Raw genomic sequence first — 26,373 nt, 5'->3', positions numbered from 1 at the left:
TTTCTCATCACATTGAGCCTGCTTTTATATCCACACATGTAATTGCAAACACGTGGGTGTATTAATTGTTCATAAGTGTGTCTCTGATGTGCACATCACTATGATGACTATTTGTTTTCACATTATTAACAGTTTCCCAGCATCACCACTAAGTGTCGCTAAAGGAACAATAGGTGTAGAAACAAGTGTACGCCAGCCATGAAGTTGGCGTGGGCACCGCACATTTCCACAGTCAATTCATGTTTCATACATACTAGGGATGCACCGATTGCCATTTTTGGGGCCGATTCCGATTTCCGATTTTTCAAGAAGTTTGACCTGCCGATACCGATTTTAGCCGATTTCAATTTTTTTAAACCACTTTACAGCATACAGAAATATATATATTCGCATAATCTTTAATAGAACATTTTAACATAGAAATACAATCAGTTCACATCCAATATCCAACTAAAAATACAAAAATGAATCACTACCTGTATGTGTAGTTTATTTAAGTTTAGACATATTTCACAACATAATACCTACACATAAATAAGTAAATGAACTAATGACCAAGAGCGCAGACCTCTCTCTCTCTCTCTCTCCCGCCCCGTGACAACAATGCCTCGCGCTCTCTGCTCACACTGGTTTAAATGACAAACAAACAAATGCTGAGTGCTGATCAAAAGTTTTGTGCAAGTGATTTAAGATCCCGACTCTTGTCCCAAATATGACAGGCTTCGTTCAGTGATTGAAACAAATATATAAACATTAATGAAACGTTTACATGCAGAGCGTTCACTCGCTAAGCAGACAGCAGCGTCGCGGCTGCGCGGATGTTGTGTAATCAAATACATCGGCATGTCGGTATATTAAAAATTCATATCATAACTGAAAAAAAAAACAGTATTCGGTGTGAACTGGTATACCGCCCAGCCCTACACTCTACTACATGTGCTGATGCCGATGCGGGTGCATTTTGATCGGCTTATTTAAATCGGAATATTCTGACTGATCGGCCGGTTAATCGGTGCATCCCTAATACATACAAAAGGACGTATGCCACGTTTTTGTGCTTAAGCAACCTTTGTACATGAGGCCCCTGGCCACAAAAGACATGACACTTTAATTGCTTGATGCTCTGAATTAAGCTCAACAGCGCCAACCACAGGCTACTTAAGGGATCACAACCTAGTACACCCTTGCCAGGAGCTTACATACACAATCAAATGTAATATTTCAGTGTTAAGAAGTGAAGTGACTTCACTGATGACTCTAAAACATAAAGAAAAAAGTAGATCTTAAATATGATTACAGTCCACAACTGTGGCTGAGATAAGTGTCAATGTGAAGAAAAAATAAAGCTATTATAATTGTGTTAAATTTAAAAAATAAGAATCACCCTCATTTCTAGTTTGTAGCAGATGTTCAACACTGCTTTGTTTACTGTTATCAAACACATAATGCTTTGACTTAAAACTTTTTGAGTGTTGACAGTCATGTTGATGATCTCCATGTGTCAGCAGTTCAGAGGAAGCACACTCGTGTTAACAGCCCAGGATGGAGTCGTCCCACAGTTTCTCCTCCTCAGACCTTGTGTCTACTTTCTCTTTCACTTTCTTCTTCTCTTTCCTGTATTTGGCTTTAGTGGCCTCGTCCTGCCCACCCTCCTGCTGCTCAACGTTCATTTCAGTCTGAATATGCACGTCATTGTATTTTCTACTGTCCACACTGTCTTCCGGCTTTGGATTGTGCATAGCTTTATCTCCTCCCTCCTCAAATTCAACTTCCTGAGATTTTTTGTTTTTCTGCCTCTTGCCATGTTCCTTTTGTCTTCTCCTCCGCTCCTGCTCTGACTCTACCAATTCCCCACGTTTTGCCACTGCTCTCTCCTCGTTTTCTTGTTCTTTCCTCTGCTTTTTGCTCCTCCTCTTCTCCTCTTCTTTTGAATCTTTATCTCTCGTCCTCCTGCCTCGCTCCTTCTTGGATCTTCTGATCCTCTTACATTCCCTCCGCTTGTATTCACTGTCAGCACCCTCACTTGGGCTACTGCTGGAAGAGGAAGAGGAGGAGTATGATGATGATGAGGTAGTATACGAGGAGGAGGAGCTTGACTGCCTTCTGCGCTTCCTTCCACTCGTGGGCCGACTGGTGAACTGAGGTGAGCCAGGTCCAGGGAGGACTGGTGGAGAGCAGCTATAATCCCAGTTGTAAGGATGATATGAAGGATGCCACTCTTTAGCTGGATAGAAACAATCAGGGTCAGAGAGATGGAGAGGGTCAGGGGTAGGAGTATTATTTAATACTTGTTGTACCCACTGTTCACCTTCATCCTCCTCCTCCTCCTCCTCCTCCTTGTTGACAGTGTCACCCTGAAGGAGGACCTGAGTGGTATTGGGAGTAATTCCACGAGCTTTCTGAACCTGGACATAATCTGCCAGTTCATCTGCAAATGTGCTGTAGACTTTTTGTTGGGATTTGCACAGGTCAATGACCTTCTTCTTTCTGTGAGGAGGAATTAAGTCATAGTTAGTTCATTTAGTTTATTCAACTTTAAATCACACAAAGGCCTGAGGTTGTATGAGGTACTGAAAATAGTCAGTCTGACTGCACTGTGCTCGCCCCCTGCACTGAGAACCAGACACGGACACTCATTCTTGCTGAGAACATGACTGCCAGCGGAGAGACAATCGAGAACAGTTTTAGCCACAAAAAATCTATGCCTGCATGTCTATGACTATGTCTATATGTCTTGAGACTATTTTGCCTCCTTATCTTACCATGAGACATCCTTTTCCAATAAGAGAGTTTGTAATCACTCACTCTCCTGTATCAAAGTCCATAGAATAAATCAGTGTATTGAGCTCACAGGGACACAGGAGCTGCTGGTATACTGCTGCCTCATTTGGTGAATTTGTGTCACTGTGGTAAATCGAAACAAAAGCCATGTTTTTTAGTGAGAGTGAGCCTCCTTTTCTCAAGGTGGTTCTTGGAACAGGGGGAGACCACACATTCAACACTGACTATGTATCATCACCATATACAACCACACTAACAACATTTTCTTGATTGATTGATTAGGTGTTTGGTCAATAAAATGTCCATACAATATTGAAAAGTGTTGATCAAACCTTCTTGCTTCTAAGAAATGTTTTCCCTTAGAGACAATAAAGCGAATTGTACAGTGTTCATTTTTAGCTGTGTTAGATTATGGTGATTTTAATTTACATGCATGCAGCTTCAGAAACTGGACTCTGTATATTATGCTGCAATAGGCTTTGTAACAAATGCTGGTTCACGCACTCACCATTGTATTTTGTATGAATCTGTAGGTTGGTTGTCTCTTTACTGTACTTTAACTACTTCCCTTTAGCTGTATACTCTGTTTTGAGTTTTGTATCTGAAATAATGTTTTCTGTAACTATTTGTATTATCTGTGCTGCCATCTTGACCAGGACTCCCTGGAAGAAGAGATCTTGTATCTCAATGGGACCTTCCTGGCTAAATAAAGGATACATAAAATAGAGATGGGGCCGATCCAATCCAGTATCAGGTTCTGATACAGACGTAAAAATCCAACTGTAGAGATTACCGATCCGATCCGTCTGTGCTTTAATGTTGTTTGCTGAAATGTCTCCACAGGTGAATCCCTGACTGCTCTGCTAGCTGGCTGCAAAAAGTGGAACGGACCTCTCGAACGGAGGCACGCCGCAATGAGGCGTGGAGTACTGATGCACGCCTCCGTTCGGGAAACCCCACAGTTTACAGCCAGCCAGCAGGCGAGCATTATTGACCAGAATTTAAGAACATCAGCTCAGCAACCTCCTGCAGCCAACGTAATCCCAGCCATCACCTTTTTAAAACGCCTGCTCACTGAGGAGAACAGTACTGACAGCGGCATAAAAAGATTGAAAATCACACTCCTCCAAGTCAGGGTTTACGGGTTTGGGCCGTTGTCACGTGAATTTGGCCGGCAAAAATAATTGTTACTCGCCAATATTTCAAGTGGAAAAAAAGCCAAATAATTAAATCAATGATTAAGGGGCTGTCCACATGGAGACAGTTTTTTAGGACTCCGTTTATGTGTGTGTGTGTGTGTGTGTGTCTGTGATTTTGTGTGTGCGCTGCTCGGCCCACACAGCGCTTGTGTGCATGTGTGTGAGTAAATAAAGTTAGATGGATCTCACTCGTGCAGCAGAATTCTGTGTTCTCGTAGTATTTAGATTTATGACATAAATTCACTAGATTTGTCACTGTTTTTAAAAATGAAAAAACAATCGCCAGGGGTCTGTAAAGTCGTACATATCATACTTGCCTGTATAAAAGAGTTTATTAAAGCCTTATATAAAATCAATAATAATAATATAAAAGCAAACAGCATCCATATTGGAATAGTATCGGTATCGGCAGATATCCAAATTCAGGTATCGGATCTGAAGTGAAAAAAAGTGGATTGGTGCATCAAATAAAAACCTGGAATATCATGTTTTCAAATTTCTTGTTTTTGTCCAAACCAACAGGATTCTGTTTAATGTTAAATGTTAAAACCAACCAATTAATCGATTTACAAAATAGTTGGCAATTCTTTTAGAAATCAATTCATAATCATTTAGTTTTTGCAGTCCTACTGTTTTTGAGTCTTCTGGATCTTACCTTATTTGATGCTTGCTTCCCTGAACGTGTGCCTGGTACATTTCCACAGAGTTGAACTCCAAACTACACATCTGACACATCAGGTGGTTGGCTGCAGACAACAGAGAGTTTTTAGCCTCTGATTCACACTCAAAGAGAATTCTCATTACTTCTGCAAGTTTGGGTGCATCCACAGGGAGCTATGTGACAGTATGTCACAGTATGAACTATCACTTTAAAATGCATGCATAATCACAATCACTCTACTGTTGCAGGAAGGCAGGAGCCTGTACCTTGTTGGACATCATCTCCCAGCTGTCTCATCAGCTCCTGTCTGCTCTGGTTCCTCTGGTGTTTGCGTCCGTTGTAGTGCTGCAAAGCCATTTGAGGATTGTTGAAGGAGGCAGTGCACAGAGCACAGTACTTATTTGGGTCCTTCAGATCAACCTCTGTGCTGGAGGTGGTTGTGGTGGCTCCAAGGTCCACATGATGCTGCACACCCCCCTCTGTTGCTAAGCTCTGGAGAGATTTATGAGGGTCCTGAGTAGGCCTTGGTAAAGTAGACACCTCAGTGTTCCTGTTAATGACTTGAGTTAGAAATGAAAGACATTTAGTCTCATTTGTGTTAGAGCTATTGAAAACATACAACATTTTGTAGAGAATGAGCTTATTAAAAATGAACATGCATCTCTGCAGGAGACCACATAATCCATTTGTTCAAAAACAAAAGCCGTATTTCCATCATGGTATAGTATGGTCCGGTTTGGAATGGTAAAGCCCTCGGTCTACTTGTATTTAGACTGAGAACAGTACCTTTTACTTGGTAGGTGACAGTGAATGTTACACAACAGACAATAACACATCGGACAACAACGGAGGACATCCAGCAGCTTGTTTGTGGCCGTTTGTCTCAACAAAACGACAAACAAAATCTTTTTCTCTTTTCTTTTCTTTATATATTTATTCATGCACACGTGAATATACACTGAACAAAAATATAAATGCAACACTTTTGCTCCCATTTTTCATGAGCTGAATTCAAAGATCTAAAACATTTTCTAAAATCACCATTTGTTCACAAATCTGTCTGCACTTCTCCTTGTACACAATTCCTGGAAGCTGAAAACATCCCATTTCTTACATGGCTCTGGATCGGCGTATACGGCAGCATGTTCCAGTTCCTGCCAATATCCAGCAACTTCGCACGGCCATTGAAGAGGAGTGGACCAACATTCCACAGGACACAATCAACAACGCGATCAACTCTTTGCGAAAGGAGATGTGTTGTACTGCGTGAGGCAAATGGTCACACCAGATACTGACTGGTTCTCTGACCCCCCCAATAAAGATAAAATTTAACATTTCAAAGTGGCCTTTTATTGTGGCCAGCCTAAGGCACTCCTGTGCATTATTCATGCTGTCTAATCAGCATCTTGATATGCCACACCTGAGAGGTGGGATGGATCTCAGCAAAGGAGAAGTGCTCACTAACACAGATTTAGACAGATTTGTGAACAATATTTGAGAGAAATGGTGATTTTGTCTATATAGAAAATGTTTTAGATCGTTTAGTTGTTTTAGAGTTCAGCTCATGAAAAAGTGGAGCAAAAACAAAAGTGTTGCATTTATATTTTTGTTCAGTGTATTTAGTTTCTGGTGCTGGGTGGTATGAGAAAAACATTACATCACAATATAAAAAGAGAACTACTCCGGCTGCTACTCGCAGGAGAGTGTTGCCTCTTCACCACTGGGAGCATGTAAAAAAACACAGCTATTTAACAAACAAACATTCTGCTCTGATTAATATTGTGGGATTGTCGCCTACTTCTTCCCCGCAGAACTTCAATCCTTCAATTGAATTGTGATTTATCAATTGTTGAGTTAATTATTATACATAATCTAAACTGGTAATCGGCTGAATTCATGAGACTGAATCAGTAAATCTTTTCTCTTATTTTGAAGGGTGGTGCCTTGAGGAACTTAATGAAGTAATGTCATTCATATTATATTAATATTTTTTGATCAAGGTATTTTTATTTAGTTTTACAAGTTATAGCTTACAATTTAACATAAGTTCAACAGAACACACAGGAAGAAAAAACAAACAAATCGTAAAACCCATCGCCCAATCACCCACAAATACCAGACATACAAAGTACACAGTGTGAAATACATAGTTCAATATACAGAACTCATATAGCCAGATAACAAAAAACAAACAAACAGTAACTTTAACAAAAAAGAGATACAATAATAAAGATGACTGAGGACAACAACAGAGGATTACAGTACTATATTGTCTGCTTCCATATCTTCAATAAACATTAAGAAAGGCTGCCATATGTTATAAAATTTTCTAGTAGACCCCCTGATTGTGTATCTGATCTTCTCCAACTTGATATGGGACATGATTTCCCGGACCCAATGACTGTATGTTGGAGGTGCTGGATCTTTCCATTTCAATAATATCAGTCTCCTAGCTAGGAGAGAGCAGAAAGCCACCATAATTCTTTCCCACGTCTCTAGATGGGAGTCTATCCGAGTTACACCAAAAAGTGCAATAAATGGAGACGGTGCCAGCCTTTTCGCAAAGATCTTAGAAAAGGTCTCAAAGATGCGCTGCCAGAAAGTGCCAAGCTTTGGACATGTCCAAAACATGTGTAGGAGAGTGGCTGGATCTCGCCCGCATCTATCACAAGTGGGGTCTATATCAGCATTGATCTTAGAGAGTTTTACTTTAGACCAGTGCAGACGATGTACAATTTTAAACTGAATGACAGCATGTCTAAGACAGATGGAAGATGAAAAAATTCCCTGTATTATTTTGTGCCAAATGTCGTCTGTGATTTGCTCATTTAAGTCCGTCTCCCATTTATTTTTGAGGAGGTCCAAAGGCATCAAGTTATGAGAATATAGTATTTCGTATATTGTGCTAATAGTTCGTTTTCTGACTAGTTTACAATCAAAAATTGAATCCAACAGGCCAGCTGGAGGACGTAAGGGAGAACATATAAAGTTTGAGAATACAAAATTCCGAAGTTGCAGATATCGATAAAAATGTGATTTGGGAATGTGATATTTTTGTACCAACTGTTCAAAGGAGGCAAAGCTGCCGTCAATATACAGATCAGACAGTGATACCATACCTCTTCTGGACCACATATCAAAGACCCCATCTATTAATGATGGGACAAACATATGATTCAGTGTAATTGGGGCAGTCTGAGAAAGATCTGTAAGTGCAAAGGATCTTCTGAATTGGTTCCAGATCTTGATTGAGTGCAAAACAACAGGGTTAGAGGTAAAGTTAGAAATGGGCTGTGTGAATGGCAACTTAGAACACAATAAGGCTTTTAAAGATGTGGAATTTACAGATGCCCCCTCCAGATTTAGCCATTCAATGTCAGTGTTATCATTATCGTTATCCATCCAATATAACAGTACTCGAATGTTAACCGCCCAATAGTAATACAAGAAATTAGGGAGTGCCATTCCTCCCATTGAGCGAGGTCTCTGAAGTACACTTCTTTTTATCCGGGGCGGTTTTTTATTCCAAATGAAACTTGATATCTGATTATTTAATTTTGTAAAAAAAGATTTAGTTAAGAAGATGGGAAGACACTGAAATATATATAAAAACTTGGGCAGTATATTCATTTTTACTGTATTAATTCTTCCACCCAGAGATAGAGGCAGGGGATCCCATCGTTCGATATCCTGATTTAAGTTTGATAACAGGGGCTGATAGTTAACAGCATAAAGATCTTTATGTTTATCTGTAATCCATATGCCGAGGTATTTGAATTTTTTGGGGCTAATTTTAAAGGGGAGTGAATTTAAGGATGTCTCATCATTACTAGTGCCAACAGGCATCAGCTCACTTTTTTGAACATTGACCCTGTAGCCGGATAGTTTGCCAAATTCTTTTAGTAAGACCATTAGCTTAGGAAGACTCAAAAGGGGTTGTGATATATATAGTAGCATGTCGTCCGCGTAAAGCGAGACCTTGTGCTCCTCCCCTGCTCGGTGAATTCCTCTGATATCAGTATTTTGCCTCAGAGCTAAAGCTAGTGGTTCCATTGCAACCGCAAAAAGAAGCGGTGACATGGGGCATCCCTGTCTTGTACCACGTTTAAGCTCGAAGAAAGGGGACAAATTATTATTAGTACGAACAGCAGCCACCGGGGAAGTATATAAAAGTCTGATCCATGATATGAATTTATTGCCAAATCCAAACCTCTCCAGTGTGCTGAAAAGGTAGCCCCACTCCACCCGGTCGAACGCCTTTTCAGCATCAAGTGAGAGGACGACCTCTGGCACACCAGGTGGAGAGGGGCTATAAAGGATGTTAAAAAGGCGTCTGACATTGAAAAAAGAGTAACGGTTCTTAATAAAGCCTGTTTGGTCAGGCGATATAATGGAAGGAAGAACCCCTTCTAGTCGGCGTGCCAGAACCTTAGCAAGGATTTTTGCATCCGTGTTAAGGAGAGAAATTGGGCGGAATGAATTGCACTCTAGAGGATTTTTTCCTTTTTTGAGAATTACAGAGATTACTGCTTGGCGCATGGTCAGAAGTAACGTCTTAAGTGAAAGTGATTCTTCAAAAACTGACAATAGTAAAGGTGCAAGTTGGCCTGAGAATTTTTTGAAGAAATCTGTCGGATATCCGTCCGGCCCTGGGGACTTGCCGCTTTGCATAGATCTGATTGCAGATATTATTTCCAGGGCCGAGAAGTCTTTCTCCAATGAATCAGCCATGTTTGGGTCTACGGATGGAACATGTAGGGATCTTAAAAAATCCTCGAACACTGAGGGTGCAGTTGGACATTCTGATGTGTATAATACTTGATAGAAATTTTGAAAACAGGAGTTAATTTTGAGGCCATCTGTACACTTTGAACCTTGTTCATCATTGATTGCAGGTATAGTCTGATTGGCAGTTCTTTGTCGTAACTGATGTGCGAGAATACGTCCAATTTTTAACCCCATGTTCATAGCATCCATGTCTAGATTTGGAGAGGAGATATTCTGCCTGTTGCGTTGATAGGATATCAAATTCGGTCTGCAAAGACAGACGTTTTTTCACTATGTCAGGAGATGGTTGATGGCTATATAACATATCTAGTTCCAGGATTTGATCTGTTAGTTCTTTAAGGCGTACTGTATTTGTTTTCTTCTTATTTGCACAATAAGAAATGATTTGGCCTCGTAGATAAGCTTTTAAAGATTCCCATATAGTTAAATATGACATTCCTGGCGTTTGATTAATTTCAAGAAAAAATTGTATTTCAGATGAAATGAAGTTGGTAAAAGACTCTTCTGATAAGAGAAGGGGATTGAGTCTCCAAGGGCGGTAACTATTTTGTGTGTTAGGAATGCTGATTTTCGTGGTTAGCGGACCATGATCTGAAATGACTATGGCATCATAATCACATTTAGTTACAGAAGATAGAAGTCTTTTATCCAGGAAAAAAGTATCTATGCGAGAATAGCTCTTATGCACTGGGGAGAAAAAGGAGTATGCTCTAGCAGTGGGATTACGAAATCGCCATACATCCACTACACCATATGTTTTAAGAAAAAGCTGGATTGCTTGTGCTGATTTAGACAAGGACGTCTTTTTGGAGGAACTGCGATCTAAGGTAGGGGAAAGTACACAATTTATATCACCACCAAGGATAAGATGGTGTGATGTCATGTTTGGTAGACGAGAAAAAAAATTTGAAAAGAATTCTGGATTGTCCCAGTTTGGTGCATAAATATTGGCCAGGATGACCGGAAATGAAAAAAGTTGCCCTGTCACAATAATGTAGCGCCCTGCAGAATCAGAATCGACATTAGTCATTGTAAATGGTATATTTTTATCAATGAGGATGGCTGCCCCCCTAGTCTTTGTGTGGAAATTAGAATGATAAACTTGTCCTGACCATCCTCTTTTTATTCGGAACAGGTCCGTTGTGCGCAAATGCGTCTCCTGAAGAAACACAATATCGGTCTTAAGTTGTTTTAAGTGTGTAAATACCTTTTTTCTCTTAATTGGATGGTTAAGTGACTTCACGTTCCAACTCACTAAGTTCACTGATGAGAGTCCATCCAGCCCTCTAGTAGAATTAGGATCAGTCATAACCTACTGAGTAAGAGATTTAGTGCACTTGAAATTTACATCTGGCTGAGCCAATAGAAAGGAAGAAAGACATACATAAAATAAATCCAAGAAGTAAACAAGTCTGGTATAATCCCACCCTCCCCCACCCCACCTAGTGCCTAGAGAAACAAGGCGAACATGGTACCCCTCAAGAACAAATCCACACATATGTGTTTGTGTTGGGGAACTCTATAGAGCCAACTGTTCAGGCTCCCATCGAACGCTTCATGAAAACCAATTCAGCGCATTGTTATTGTAGTATTACAACATCTGGCTCCTCGGCGGGGATGATGTGGTTCCTCACGTAGGTCATCGCTTTTTCTGCGTCGGTGAATTCCTTTTCTTCCCCGTTGTGTGTGACACGGAGACGGGCTGGGAACAGTATGCCAAACCGGACGTTTTTGCGGTTGTGGAGCAGCTTTCTGACCTCGGTGAACGCGGCTCTGGCTTTGGCGACTCTTGTAGTATAATCCGGGAAGATAGCAACTGACTCTCCGTTGTACCGAAGTGGAGCACGGGTGCGCGCCCGGTTCAGTACCTCAACACAGTCTTGGAAATAGTGAAGTTTGGCTATTATCGCTCGTGGTTTCCCGCCGGGTTTTCTTGGAGCCAGACTCCTGTGTGAGCGATCAATGAGCACATCCTTGTTCAGCTGCAGCGCCTCTCGCAGCAGCTTTGAGACCGATGACGTTGAGCTTGATCCTGGCGTCTCAGGCAGCCCAAGTATTCTGATGTTACACCGCCGCGCTCTTCCCTCCATGTCCTCGCACTTGTCTCGGAGCTCCGCCACCTCCGTCTTTAGGGTGTTCACCGTGGTCTGCAAAGTCACCACCTCGTCTGACCATGCTGACAATCCGGTCTCCATGTCTCGGACTGTGGTTTTCACTTGGTCGATCTCCGAGTGAATCGCCGCCGTGCTATTTTTAACTTCTGCTTTTAATGCCTGCAGCTCATTTTTAAGGAAGTCGAAGTCGTCGGCAAGTGCGTTTTTCATTTCTGATTTTATCACCGCCGAAATTTCTGTTTTCAGCGAGAGAAGAATCTCCGACTTCAGGGACTTGGCGTCCATCTCTGGTTTAACGTTAGCTGACCGTAGATGTGGTGGAGATGGTCTTGCCGCGGTGCTAGTAGCAGTGTAGCTCCCGGCGGTGTTGGGCCTCGTGTTCGCTGCTCCAGTATATTGAAATTTTTTCAGCTTCGGATTCGTCGCCATTCGCTCTGCTGCTGTTTCTCAGCTTCGGAAATGATTTCAGAGCAGATTAGTCGATGTTTTAATGTACTGCGCGCTTATTAACTTAAAATAAAAAAGAAGTTCGACGGGAGCTCAAACAAACACGTCCTACTCCATCGCCAGCTCAACAGCGCCCCCCTTATATTAATATTTTTAATGTTAATGTTATTATTGACCTCATTGGGACCAGGAACAAGTGATAAAATTTTGGCCATGATCCGTGTGGGGTCTGTTCTCTCTGAGTGTTGTTTCTTGATAGCCAATAACTGATACAAAAAGCCCCACTTGATGGTGCCTCACTTGATACAGGGTAATGTCCCCCAACAACTTCATCCAACAACTGAATCATACAAAATTCACTGTTAGGCCTTATCAACATAGAAACAGAAATGTCCCGATATTATATTTTGCTTTGGCCTTGTTTATCATAAAACACGGCATCATTGCAAGAATGTTTGCGTGGCACTGTTACAGCAATACACCAAAAATAGAGCAAGGTGGGATTATGACATCATTGTTAACTGTAAGTAGCGTATTAGCTGTTTACATGAAAACGTAAGGGTGCCATTTAAATTTTCCCACTCTCTTCTGCAAAAATCATGTTTCAGTGCTCCCATAAATGGATGAAAAACGTATTGGAAACTAAGAGGATTCTACTGAACTTGTTTTCATGTGTACCTGCACTTACCTGGGGGTTGGAAACCTTGTTTACGCAGATTCTTTGCATGGACTTTGCCTTCGTAGTGTGATTTTGACACCATGTGTGAAGAAAACACCATATTACACAGCTCACAGAAACGGCTTTTATCGGTGGTCATGGTCCTCTGCAATAAACAGGACAAACACAAGACAAAATGATCAGGAGACAGATGAATGTAGGAAAGGAAATTAGTATTAAAAAATGAAAATAAAAAATAGAACTGTCAGCTCCCACAACTCGCTGTGATGTGTTTGTGTCTGTCAAATTCTGTAATCATAGGCATTTGGATTGTATTGATGCGACTGAAAGTTGGTCTTATTAACTAACTGATACAACATATGCACGTAATGTTCAAGTCTGTCTTGAATAAACATGTTGTAATATACCTTTTTCACAGAATATACAGTAGAACAAACACAGGCTGTACCAGTAACATTAATTAGGGTCCCACAGAGAATGGGTTATTTTTTTAAAAGTGCCATATGTAAGAATGTGGCCAAAAACGGTTACTACATTCAAATTCAAAATACCAAGGACTTTTAGGTTTCGTTTTCTGACGTAACTGGCAACCTGTGGTTGCTCGGCAGCTGAGACTCTACTGACTGCAATGATTGGTAGACGGCGGTAGGTGGCGCCACATGCCAACACATGATTTCAAAACATAAACATGATTTGCAGTCTGCAAAATATTTTTTTTATGCAAATATTTTGGCTGTTCTGTTGTTGTTGGTGAGTTCAGTTTGTGATATGAACATTATTCCTGAGTCTCTGTGACATATTAGGAGGATTTTATGGCCAGTTGCTTTAGATTTATTACATAATTCACCTTTAAATCTGCGTTTAAAATCCTTCATTTAGATTTAGTTCAACGACACAAACCACTTTGGAAAGTGGCTAAAATGTGTTTTTCTGGCGAGTATGCCTTTTTACTACTCTATAAAGGTCTTTGAAATGATCCAATCAAACTTGAAGGAAAAAAATAACAAAAAAATGTGGACATTTTTAATAAATTTAGACTTTTTAAGGACAAGAATTTTTACATGAACCAATTTTTTGACACCAAAATGTTTTAATGTACTTGCATTTGTACATTTTACATTGCTTATAGATCAATATATTCAAATCAGATATAATCTAAATATGAGCACTAACCTGGACTCCTGTAGACACTCTTTTGGTCTTCTCTGCTCTCTTAGTCTGCAGGTAAACCTTGACCTTCTGAGCATGTCTCTTTCCCTGCATATGGTGGGTATATAAAAAAACAATACTATAAACTGGACAAGAGTTCAGTGATTAGTGTTTGAGAAGTGGTACACACCTCATAGTGGGCCAATCGCTGAGATTTGAATTTCAGCACAATGTCACACACATGGCAGTAAGTGTCAGCGAGGAGGCTTTGAAGTAGCTCATCTTCATCTGTGTCTCCTGTGTACAAGAGTTCACTGTTACTAATAGTTTCATAAAGTGTGACAAACAAATAACAAACTCAAAAAGCATTCGGAGAGCACAGACTTTCACCAAGGCAGCTCAGTGCCTACAAAATACACCCTGCCAGCACGCCTGGGTCAGACAGCGAGTGTTGTAACCAGCGATAAGTTATGGTCAGAGAGCGAGTGTTGTTTCCAGTGATAGTGATAATAAGTAATAAGTAAGTGAAAATGCTGTGTAGATCGCTAACATACAGTCCAAGTGATTTATATTGAGGAGCCACCTGGGGGAGCCTGCATCTTTCCAATCATTCCACAACCTCATGATTTATAATGATCTTATTTACGATTCTTGTTTTTCCACTTAAAAATGTCCCATCTGTGATGCATAAAACAAACATCATTTGTTTCTCACCAAAATGAAAGGTAAAGCGACCTCAGTGTGTTATACAGACATAGAAAACTGATATTTACAATTATATAACAATGAAAAGTAAATTGCAGTATTTTGGCCAGAAGAACTGACATTAATTTCATCAAATACCTGGGTGACATACATTTTTACCAAGTGAACCATTTACTTCCATAGACTTTTATATAATGTAAACCTGTATTAGGTCTAAATAAACAAACAGAACTCTACAAAGGGTAAACTCAAGACACTGACTGTTGATCCACATTTGATTACAACAGATTACTTTTGAGACAAGTAAATGCTACATTTTTTGAGCATAAACATAGCCTGTGTTTGTAGGTTAGGACAAGAGCTGCAACTAACAATTGTTTTCATGATTGTTTTACCTGGTTGATTTATCCATAAAATGTAGGGTTAGGGTTAGAGTTAGGCTAACCCTAAGGAGGTTGATTCGCTGCAGCCGAAAGAAGATTTATCCATAAAAAGCAGACAATGGTGCTAAATATCCATAATTGTTTACCAACGCTGAATATAACAGAATATTCAATTTTTGTTTCAATTTGAATTTGAAAACAATGAATTGTTCAGCCTCATCAGTAAGGGACCAATTTTTTTCAGAAACGTTCAAATCAATGGAAATGGGCAGAGCTCTCTGTCCATATTCTACATTCAGTTTAACATTCTTAAGCATCAAGAAGAAACAGAGAAAATGGATGAAGTAATGTTAATAATGTTACAAAAAACATGGCAGTACTTGCAAAAATGCAACTTCCTTCTTTCATAATTAAAACCATATTTAGATTTTCTGGCTCCTTAAAATGTGAATATTTTCTGGTTTCTTTGCTCCATAAAACAAAGAAATCATTCAAACAGAATCATTTAGGTTTGAGGACAAAACAAGAAATTTGAGAACATCATCATTTCCAGGTTTGAGAAATACTGACCAACATTTTTCAACTTTTTATTACATTTTATGAACCAAACAACTAATCCATTAAAAAAGATTTATCAATGATGAAAATATTTGTTGTTGCTCATATTCACTTTTAACAGTTATTTAGCACAGACTAAATGTTGCAATATCGTGCAACAATATGGTATATTTACGGATTCTGACATGCCAGCGTGACAATACTCATGGTTTGATGTGTGGTATGCTGTTTTAATCATAGAACATAATCACTATAAGCTTTAATTTTCAATTTAAGCTGAACAATCCACTATTCAATTACATAATCACAATCATCATCAACAACAAAAAATCTATGTTTGAGGTCTATTTTCTTAAAATATTAATATATTCAAATATTCAGTATCTAAATTGCAATGGTTTTCTCACATTGAGAATTTAAAAAATTAAAATGAAAAAATAACTGACATTAATTGGGGTTGAACTTACAATTTGATTTTCAATATATTTTTTCTTTTTTTAATCATTTCATAATGTGCACTATATTCTCTGTGTAAAAACAGGATGAAACATTTTCAGCAGGATCATCATAAATCAACATTCAAATTATTAACCAACCTATATTCTAATGCATGGATGAGATCTTTAAGATATGAATTGCTTCCAACATTAATTTATTGCATTTCTAAAGCATATGCAACTGTTTCAAGCTGCAATTTGAACTTGAATTAAAATTTCTCATGTTCCAATTAGGGCTGGAAAATACTGGAAAATAAGTTTTAGAGGAAAATTTTTAAAAATGTTTAACATTGCAAAATGTTATACATATATACAGTACTATATACAGTGGTATGCAAAAGTGTGGGCACCCCTGTAAATGTTCATGATTTTCTTTTATAAATCATTCGTTGTTTGGATAAGAAATGTCAAAGTTAACATAAAGTTAAATATATCATAGGAGACAAACACGGTGATATTTGAGAAGTGAAATACAGTTTATATGATTTACAGAATGTCTGCAATAATTATTGAAACAAAATTAGGGATGTGCATAAATGTAGGCACCCTTGTCATTTTATTGATTTCAATACCTTTAGCACTAATTATTGGAACTCAAAATTGGTTTGGTAACCTCAGTGACCCTTGACCTCCATACACAGGTGAATCCAATCATGAGAAAGAGTATTTAAGGAGGCCAATTGTAAGTGTTTCTCCTCTTTGCATCTTCTCTGAATATTGGCAACATGGGAGCCTCAAAACAACTCTCAAATGACCTGAAAACAATGATTGTTCAAAATCATGGTTTAGGGGAAGGATACAGAAAGCTATCTCAGAGATTTAAGCTCTCAGTTTCAACTGTGAGGAACATTGTGAGGAATGTGGAGACCTCAGGCACAGCTCTAGTTAAGGCCCAGAACAGTCACAGTCAACCCACAGACCAGCTCCAAAGACCTAGAACATCATCTTGCTAAAGATGGTGTCACTGTGCATCGTTCAACTATTCAGCACAATTTACACAGGGAGATGCTGTATGGAAGAGCAATGCAGAAAAAGCCTTTTTGTTCTGCACCGACCACAAACAGTCCCTTGAGGTATGCTAAAGCACATTTGGACAAGCCAGCTTCATTTTGGAATAAGGTGTGGACTGATGAAACTAAAATAGAGTTATTTGGGCAAAACAAGGGGCGTTATGCATGGCGGAAAAAGAACACAGAATTCCAAGAAAAACACTTGCTACCTACAGTAAAATTTGGTGGTGGTTCCATCATGCTGTGGGGCTGTGTGGCCAGTAGAGCTGAAATGATTAATCGATGAATCGATTATTAATCGATTACTAAATTAATCGCCAACTATTTTGATAATCGATTTGAAGCTTTTTTCATGATTAAAACAACATTTCTGATTGTTTCAGCTTCTTAAATGTGAATATTTTCTTCGTCTTTGCACATAACAAAGAAATCATTAAAACTGAATCATTTTGGTTTGTGGACAAAACAAGACATTCAAGAACATGGTCATTTCTAGCTTTGACAAACACTGATCAATGTTTTTTTTTACATTTTCAGCCATTTTATGGACCAACTGATTCATCGATTCATCGAGAAAATAATCGACAGATTGATCGATTACGAAAATAATCGTTAGTTGCAGCTCTAGTGGCCAGTGCAGAGACTGGGAATCTTGTTAAGGTTGGGGTCGCACGGATTCCACTCAATATCAGCAGATTCTGGAGAACAATGTCCAGGAATCAGTGACAAAGTTGAAGCGCGCCAGAGCTTGATCTTTCAACAAGACAACGACCCTAAACACTGATCAGCCCAGGCAGACAATTGTGCTCTTTGGTTGCTTCTCTCGACTTGATAATAATATGTATCTCTAACATGTTAGATTTGCAGACACATGCTGCTGAACAAATACAACGTTCTGGAATGGCCATCTAAAGTCCCCAGACCTGAATATTATTGAACATTTGTGGTGTGATTTAAAGCAGACTGTCCATGCTCGGAAACCATCAAACCTGACTGAACTGGAGATGTTTTGTAAAGAAGAATGGTCCAAAATACCCTCCGCCAGAATCCATACTCTAATTGGAAGCTATAGGAAGCGTTTAGAGGCTGTGATTTCTGCAAAAGGAGGATGCACAAAACTTTTCTTTGCTTGAACTTATGCACATGCCTAATTTGGTTTAAATAATTCTCGCACCCTTTCTGTAAATCATATAAACTTTATTTCACTTCTCAATCAGCACAGGGGTGCCCAAAATTTTGCATATATATACACACACATATATATATATATATATACACACATATATTTATGCATACATATACATATACATATATGTATATATATACACACACACACACATGAACATATATATATATATATATATAAACATGTTATTTATTTATTATCACAGCTAAATTCGGAACAGTTTGTTTTCGATTAACTTATAAAAAGCCCTTTATACAATCAAAATCTTAAGCCCGGGAGAAAATTGACAAGTCTTGGCATTTTACGCTGGTGAGTCGTAACTAAAGCGTTTAAGTGCAAATACAGCTTTAAAGGCAATTTATTGAATTCAATATGAAACAGTTTGAAACAACAACCATTGCCTGAGGATGTCTGTCTTTGAATGTGGCAGGACTGTTGAGCTGCCTCTCACAATGTGCCGTCGCTGCCGAAGACGGACAAAAACACCTTGACAATCCTGTTTCTTCCAATGTTACTGGCATCACAAGGGTAGGGTTACAGGTTAAGGAGGGTTAAGGTTAGCAGTTAACGGAGTTTTTAGTTCTGCTTTTGACTTTTTAAGGCTCTGGTCTAAAATATTTGATCAGCTGATGAGCAGCCTGTTTTAGTTTAAATGCTGTTAAATTCTTTTTCCATTTTGAGACTCTGCTTAAAGCCTGGTTACGATCCAACAGCGTGAAATGCGAATAATTCTTATTTTCCCCCAGTCTTATGATTTTGAGTCTATTACATGATGGAGGTTCTTCCAATGACTCCCCATTCAGTTTGTTGCAATATGCAACTTCACCTCTAGATTTTTACTATTTCACTAATTGTTGCGATGAAGTTGATATAAAAACAAAAACTGGACGGCAAATGATAGCAATTATATGAATTTTTCCACAAAATTGTTCAGCCCTAGTCCCCCATGTGATGTGCTTGACTTTCAAAACGTATTTCTGCAATGCAATCAACTGAATAATTCCACTCTTATATACAACAATCCTCCTGTTTACGTAAATATAAGCAAATACGGGGAGAGCGAAACTACACATACACAGTGATTGTATCTGCCTGACGTATACATGTCAAACATTGTACTTACCAAACGATAATCACAGTAGAAGTTAACGAGATTACAGACATTGTAGATTCTGTATCCCAGACTATGTAGAGTCTGACAGTGGGGATAATCGTTTGTCTATTCACAATCTGGTCTGATTGCATTTTTATTCTCCTACTGTGATATGTGGGGCGACTAAGCATTTGCCCAAATTATTATTTCAATGAAAGACAACAGGGTTGGGAAGTTGTGAGGGCCTTTACTCTCAGAGCTAATTAGTCTGAACTCCAGTCATTAGCCATTTAACTTTAGCTACATTAAGTTACATTTAACTTTAGCGGTTAATGGAACGAATGCTACAAATTAGCAAGTGACTGCTATTCAACTTTCGCACTTGCTACAGTGTTGGTAGGTAGTGCAGTTAATTGTTCCAACTGCGTCACTGTTATCTTAGTAAGCATGTACTGCCATTGACGTACCTAGTCACACACTACAAAAATACAATTGGATAATAAGCTGTTTGCCATGTTGTCTCTGCAGGATCCTATTAGCTATCCAACCAGCAAACCTCGACGGGCCGTACGGCCGTATGGGTCGCTAGCCAAATAGCAACCGGACAACCACCCTTAGAGGCATGTGAAGACAAACGAAGTTCGGACTTTATGTGGTTCAACGACCATGCTGGTTTAAACGTTGGGTAACTCAACTTTTAGCTAGCGCCGAACAGCCGACATTAGAGTATTAAGTTAAGGAGCTAGCTAACTCGATCGCTGAGCTGGCTAGCCAGTTAGCTAATGTACTACGGTTGGCTCGGCAGAAAGAACGCCGTGTGGCTGAATTTTCATATTCTAGACAAAACTCACCTTCACCCTGGGAATGATCTATTTTAGTGTTTATTACTTTGTCAGTATCTATCACAGAAGCCGCATTAGGGGCACTACTGGTGTTATTTTGAGTGTCTGACTCCGCAAGCAGCGGAGCACAGACACTCACGTAGTCCATTTTTTCTCTCTTGCTAGTGTGACGTGCGTGCTGACGCCTGCTGTTTGAGTTGGGTTTGATGAATGGCGCTTCCTCCCCAATAATATTTATCAATAACCCTGAAACCAAATCCTTTTGGTCATATACCTCATTGTACAAGTAAATACAATATTAATGTCATAACAGAGGGTTCATTTTCGACACATCAGGATACACAAGTAGCAAAACACACTACTTACAACAACAGCACAATCATTATAATATGATATCATATAATATAATGATAGATTATCTTTCAACATATGAATTGTTTCCAACATGTTAAAATGTTTCACTTACAACAGCCTACAACAACCACAAAACAAAAACAGTAGCATACAAATGTTATAATATAGACAACAGGGCAATAGATACAAATTAGACCAAAATAATAAATAAAACCAAAACAATGAATGACTGAATAAATAAATAAATAAATAAATAAATAAATACAATGTAATGATAGCTTTAACAGAGGTCAGTGATTCTGCTGATCTGATTTCCTCAGTTGGTGCTAGAAGAGCTCTCTGACCTCTGGTCTTCAGTCTGGACTCTGACCTCATGAATAGATAAAAGTTCTTATGTGACCAAGAAGTCAGATAAAGCCATTACAAACTTCAAAAGTCAAATTGTAAGAGAAATCTTAAAATCAATGTCTAAATAATTATGGGAGCCAGTGCAATGAGGCTGAATTAGGTGTCAAAATCCAATCCTGGTTTCACATCTAGCAAAGTGCATCTAGCAATGATAAGGTTTTGGTTTGGATTTTAAGTACTCAACACTTTATTTTATTCCACATTATACTCTTCATAATGTCTCTGCCGTAGACAGTGGACACAGAAAAAAACTAAAAGATGTGAATATCAAAATAGATACTTTATTCTGGGACATTGTAATTTCAACAACACAAAAAACAAATTTGCTTACAACATAACAGACACGTTCAGAGGATTAAACCTATGTCGACACCATCAGGACACTGACACTGAGGAGCATCACTAGGTAGAAAAGCAGTGGAAGGTGGAAAACTGTCACTTCCTTCTCTGGAGCTCTCTGGCTAAGGCGTCCAGCTGTGGAAAGATAGAAGGTTAGGAAGGTATATGATGAAGGTGTATAACAAGTACAAAGATGGTTTTGTAATTATAAAGTGCTTTTCTAGTCTTTATGACCACTCTTTATACATTACTCTACAGTTTTGCCATTCACCCATTCAATCAACACATCTATGTGCACTGCATTTTCTATCACATTCAGGCCCCGTTTACACGAGGATGCTTGCGGGTAAAAAGAACAAAATATTTTATAAAAAGTGCCTTTCGTTTTTTGGGACTGAAAAATGCAAAAATCTGAAATCACCCTCCAGAGTGGAAAACTTCAATATACTCCGCCATAGCGTTTCAGTCTACACTGCCAAGACGCAAAACTGCTCAGATCTGCTCATGTCCCGTAGGCATTTACGTCACATACAGTACATGCGCCAGTACAGGGAAATAAACAAACACGTCAGATTATTTCCATGCATCGGACCTTCAAGCTGCTCTGGCAGCACCAATAAACTTGTAGGAGTGTACAGGATATGTTTTGGTTGTCACGGCACAGATATGAGAAGAAGGAAGATTCTACTGTATGCATGCACTCAGACATGGCAGTGTTGTGTGATAGTGTATCACAGCACCACCTAGCCGCCTGGCATGCATACCCAATCCAATTCCCCACACTTTTGCGTCACCGTATGCACGCGCAGATTTCCTCCCGAAAACACTCGTCTAAGCGTGGAATAAAAAGTGAAGACATGACTCCACTTGCTTTAGAGGCCACATATGAAATCTTCCATTCATATGTGGCCTCTAAAGCAAAATATAAAAAATGATTGTTTTTAAACGGGTGTCTGTGGTGGCAAGATGGAAGATACCGTTGCAACTTTATTTCCTATGGGTGCCCTTCCAATCAAAAAGGGTGCTGTTATGAAGTTCCTTACTCTCCAACATGACAGCTTCCCAAAAAAAACTATATTTAGTGCTTTATAGAAAAATGCCCATCTTTGTGATACTGTAAGTGATGCTTTGCTATAAAGGATGTCCCTGATCAGTGTCACCCATATGACTCACTGGCCCACACAGCCATCTCCAGCCAAAGAAACAATCAATTACAAAAATGAAACATTCGAAAGAGATAAATATAAACATGATTTATTAACTTGTTCTGTGTTTAATTAAAACTGAACCATTGAAACAAGTGGTCAGACACCTGGGGAGAGTAATGGTGTTGTTCTGGGTCACAGACACACTAGTAGTTGCAAGGGCGTCAGTTTGTTTGTTTGCCCAGGGCCGGCCCAAGCCTTAATGGGGCCCTATGCTAATTTAGATTTTGGGGCCCTTTATCAACGCCAATAATAAAGCAGTGAATGAAAATAAAAAAAAATAAAAAAATTGTTTATTATTACAACGGCTAAACAAAGTTCCTTAATGCGTTACTTCAAAAGAGTTGAGGAAGAAGATACACCGCCAACCCCAGCGCCTCCATCCCCCGACCCAGCTCAGTTCAGACATAAGCTCACGAGAAGGCGCCTGGCGGACTCGGCTACTTGCTCCATGTTGTCGGTGTCCTCTCCTGGTCAGGCTGACGCTGGTTTGGCCAATTTATCTGCATTTGATGAACTACCATCAAAGCAGCTGTGTGCACATTTGCTGTTATTCATGAGTTGTTTAATGGTACTGAAGCTGCAATGGCTGTAAGGAATGCACAATATCACACATGTCCGGTATCCCTTGTGCATTTATTTCAGCCATTGCAGCTTCAGTTCTATTGGACAGCTCATGAATTGCTGGTTCTGCTGGCCTGAAGATTGTGTACAGCCTTAATAGACAGCTTTGTTCGTTGTCCGTTTCTATTTTTACTTATTCTACAACAAGATGGTCTCCCCACTTTTGCTCTGGCCCACCCAAAAAACATTTCATGCCTATGCTGCTGGTATATAAAGGTGTGTGAGAATGTGGGAAATGATATATTAGTAGAGCCTGCACCACAGTAGGTGCACTGATGGGTTTACTTACAATAATGTTTTTGAGAATGCTCCTCCTCTGGGGTCTCAAGTAACTGCATTCGCCGGCCTCACACAGCTTAATCTCCTCTGAAATCTGAGAGAGAGAGAGAGAGAGAGAGAGAGCATATGCAGAGAAGAGGAGATATGAGAGAAAACAATTAAATCATTTCTCTATTTACAAAAGGAAATTCTCAACCTGACACACACACACACGCACACACATTCTTGTACAGCAATCTAAGTAAGGACACTGCATTCACTTACCCTGACTGTTACAACTGTCAGAACTAAATTACTAACCTTAACCTATTCCAACCTAAACCCAGCTCTAATTCTCACACACACACACACACACACACACACACACACACACACACACACACACACACACACACACACACACACGGGCCTGAACAAAGCATTATCCACAACTTCAAAAGAATAATTTTATATCTAAACCCTTTAACCTCACCACAAATTCAAATCTTCAAATATAACCAGTTCTGCAGAAACGAGGTCTTGTCTATAATTAGGACCAGGTTTTGAGGGATTAATGGTGCCAGAAAAAGTCATAAATAGGTAATAAATACAAGTACACACACACTGAGAGAGAGCGAGAGCAGATCCTTTTGTCATGGAGATGCTGCTCATTATAGCTTTTATGTCTTTTCTTTCTTTTAACATAAGAGACAAACAGTTTGAAAGTCTTCAGCATCTGTCAGCAGTTCATCCACTGTTTAAACAACTGGCATTATAGTTGATTATTATTCAAATGAAGTTAAGGATCATATTAATTAAAAAGTCTGGCAAAAAAATTAAGATCCATCACATGAAAACGAATGCAACCATTAATGGCAATGCCATATGGCTTCAGCTTGTCAGGAATCCATATGCCAAAGTGTGTTTGGGCCTCTGGTGTGGTAGTGTCTGCGTCTCAGACACCGCGTCTGTCTGAGCTCCACACCGACAGGATCAAGCAACTTGATCAGTTGCCTTATTGTATCTTGTGATACAACATACCCTCTCTGGATCGCACGCAGGTGCAACCATCAGTACCCCTGCATCTGCCCCTTTCCTATTTCATTTTGTATGAATGCGGCCACCTCCTCCAAGTTTGTATGGTTTATCCTCCTGAACAAACCAAGATTCCGACACAGTCTCTTCAGCGTCTTAATACGTATCACCACACCGTGTACATGATTATTATTATAGCCGATTCTGAAGTACCGCTTAATAGACGCGTCTGTAGAGGCAGCCATGGCCAATTAATTTGCCAATTAATTAATTTTTTTGCCTGACTTTTTTTTTTTTTTTTGGGTGGGTGTCAGTGTTTCTGTGCTTGAGCATCATCTAGTAGCCATGTGTGGTGCAACACATGTCCTCACTCCCTGCAGGCATGCCCAAAGTCCGGCCTGTGGGCCAATTACAGCCCATGTTCAAATTTTCACCGGCCCGCAGCCGGATTTCCACTTGACGCGTTACAGCCGCTCCAAGTAAGCGGTGCGGTTCTGCTTCGTCCTCTGCCCAGTGTCAATCCCCAGCAGCGCCGCGGTGCCTTGGGAGCAAGTGGTATTCATGGAAGATCGCACGATGATCTTGAACGGACGTGAGTTCTTGAGATCCCGCGATAGACTGTGTGTATAAAGGAAACAACAACACAGCTTCTTTTCATTCTCCGACGTGGAAGAACTGTTGATCTGGTGTCATAAATGATTTTATGTTTCTCCACTTCAACAATCAGTCTCTCGTCGTGACTCTCTGACGCTCTGATTATTGACTGTTGACCTGGCAGCACCGGTCACGACGTAATGTTGATGTGAAGTTGTGACAGGCTATATGACCTGCGTATTGTGTTTCATTTTGAAAGGGGGAAATCGGGGGTTATCTGGTTCCGGTGCCGATGGTCTTCGCGGCCATTTGGTTCGTCCATGCATGCGTGAAAGCAAACCGTACCCACGTCTGTTTGTAACATTTTCTGTCCGGTGCAGACCAAAACAATCGAACTATAGGTGTGAAAGCGCCCTAAGTGACTCTCACCTGTGTGACATCTTTGCATTAAAACCACTGAGCCAGAACTGAGCTACATACTGCAGTCAAGATCTCAGTATCACACTTCACATTAATGCAGAAGACATGATTTGTTTAGTCCTCTGAGGTGAATACATTTAATAGTGAATAATATGTAATGTTTCAAATGAACTGATATATGTTTAATATTCGCTAAAGTGTTTCTTTGCAGATTTTTTCTTCACTTTTTCTTCATTTTATGTGGTCTTCAAATATGAAAGGCAGAGTTATTTTGGTAAAAACCTGAAAATTAAAAAAAAATTAAGGATGTAATTTGCAATAAAAATTTAATAAAATAGATAATTTGTATTTAATGTTATTGGTTCAAAGAATGTCAGGCTGAATGGTCGGCCCCCACACGTTTTCACCTTACCAAATCTGGCCCTCTTTGTAAAAAGTTTGGACACCCCTGCTGTGGTTTATACAGTTTTTGGTCCTTACAAAGAGACACATACACACAGGTTTGCGCATCTATTCTACTTCAATTCTACTGCACTCACTTCTATTCATTTGAACAATTCAAATCTTAAACCTAAGGGATAACTTAACCTCAGATTGAGGTTCTGCCATATTAAGACCAGGTTCTTCCTCCACAACCTGGTCAGTTTTAATTCCAGTAAAGGTCACAAAAAAGTAACAAATACAAGTACACACTCACTGACCTCTGATGTCCCAAAATAGTCCAGCTCCCTCTTTCCTCCCGGGTACCAACCATGAGACCAGTGCTGAGCATTTGACAGCTGAGCTCCGACACACAGAAGCAGCCCCAGCAGCACAACCAACCGAGACAGACACATGATATTTATTCCTGTTGGTAAAGACGGACGTTATTATAGGATTTTAGGATCAACATTTACTTTCACACATATTTAGAATCAGTGCTTGTCAAAGTGAACCCAGTGGCTCCAGAAAAGAATTTGATGCAGATTTCCGAAAGATATCTCATTGATTTTTCTGAGTTTGATTTGTGCTAAGTTGTTTTTCTTAAGTTAACTTGATTTCAAT

At 39.5% G+C, this 26,373-nt stretch overlaps 2 protein-coding genes across 3 annotated transcripts; both read right to left on the bottom strand.

Annotated features, from left to right (window-relative positions):
* Positions 1–1,430: 1,430 nt before the first annotated feature.
* zmat1 (zinc finger matrin-type 1) lies at positions 1,431–20,240 on the bottom strand (the record flags this gene model as incomplete). 2 transcript variants are annotated; one of them, XM_083906417.1, is made up of 7 exons in its annotated part: positions 1,431–2,487; positions 4,636–4,726; positions 4,908–5,201; positions 12,679–12,814; positions 13,843–13,926; positions 14,009–14,115; positions 20,102–20,240. In XM_083906417.1, the coding sequence occupies 7 exons, from the start codon at positions 20,238–20,240 to the stop codon at positions 1,530–1,532; spliced, it is 1,809 nt and encodes a 602-aa protein (XP_083762543.1). In that variant the 3' UTR covers positions 1,431–1,529. The 2 variants fall into 2 exon arrangements, with proteins under 2 accessions (XP_083762543.1, XP_083762544.1); XM_083906418.1 differs by lacking the exon at positions 20,102–20,240 and adding an exon at positions 19,718–19,760.
* Positions 20,241–21,289: 1,049 nt separating this feature from the next.
* gnrh2 (gonadotropin-releasing hormone 2) lies at positions 21,290–26,165 on the bottom strand (the record flags this gene model as incomplete). The annotated part of the gene is made up of 3 exons (XM_083906458.1): positions 21,290–21,328; positions 23,312–23,395; positions 26,031–26,165. 3 exons carry the CDS (start codon positions 26,163–26,165, stop codon positions 21,290–21,292), a joined length of 258 nt encoding a protein of 85 aa, XP_083762584.1.
* Between the last annotated feature and the right edge of the window lie 208 nt (positions 26,166–26,373).

This window comes from Microchirus variegatus, assembly GCF_963457635.1.
Source record: "Microchirus variegatus genome assembly, chromosome: 19".
NCBI classification, from domain to species: Eukaryota; Metazoa; Chordata; class Actinopteri; order Pleuronectiformes; family Soleidae; genus Microchirus; species Microchirus variegatus.
This window is presented reverse-complemented; position numbering and strand designations above follow the sequence as displayed.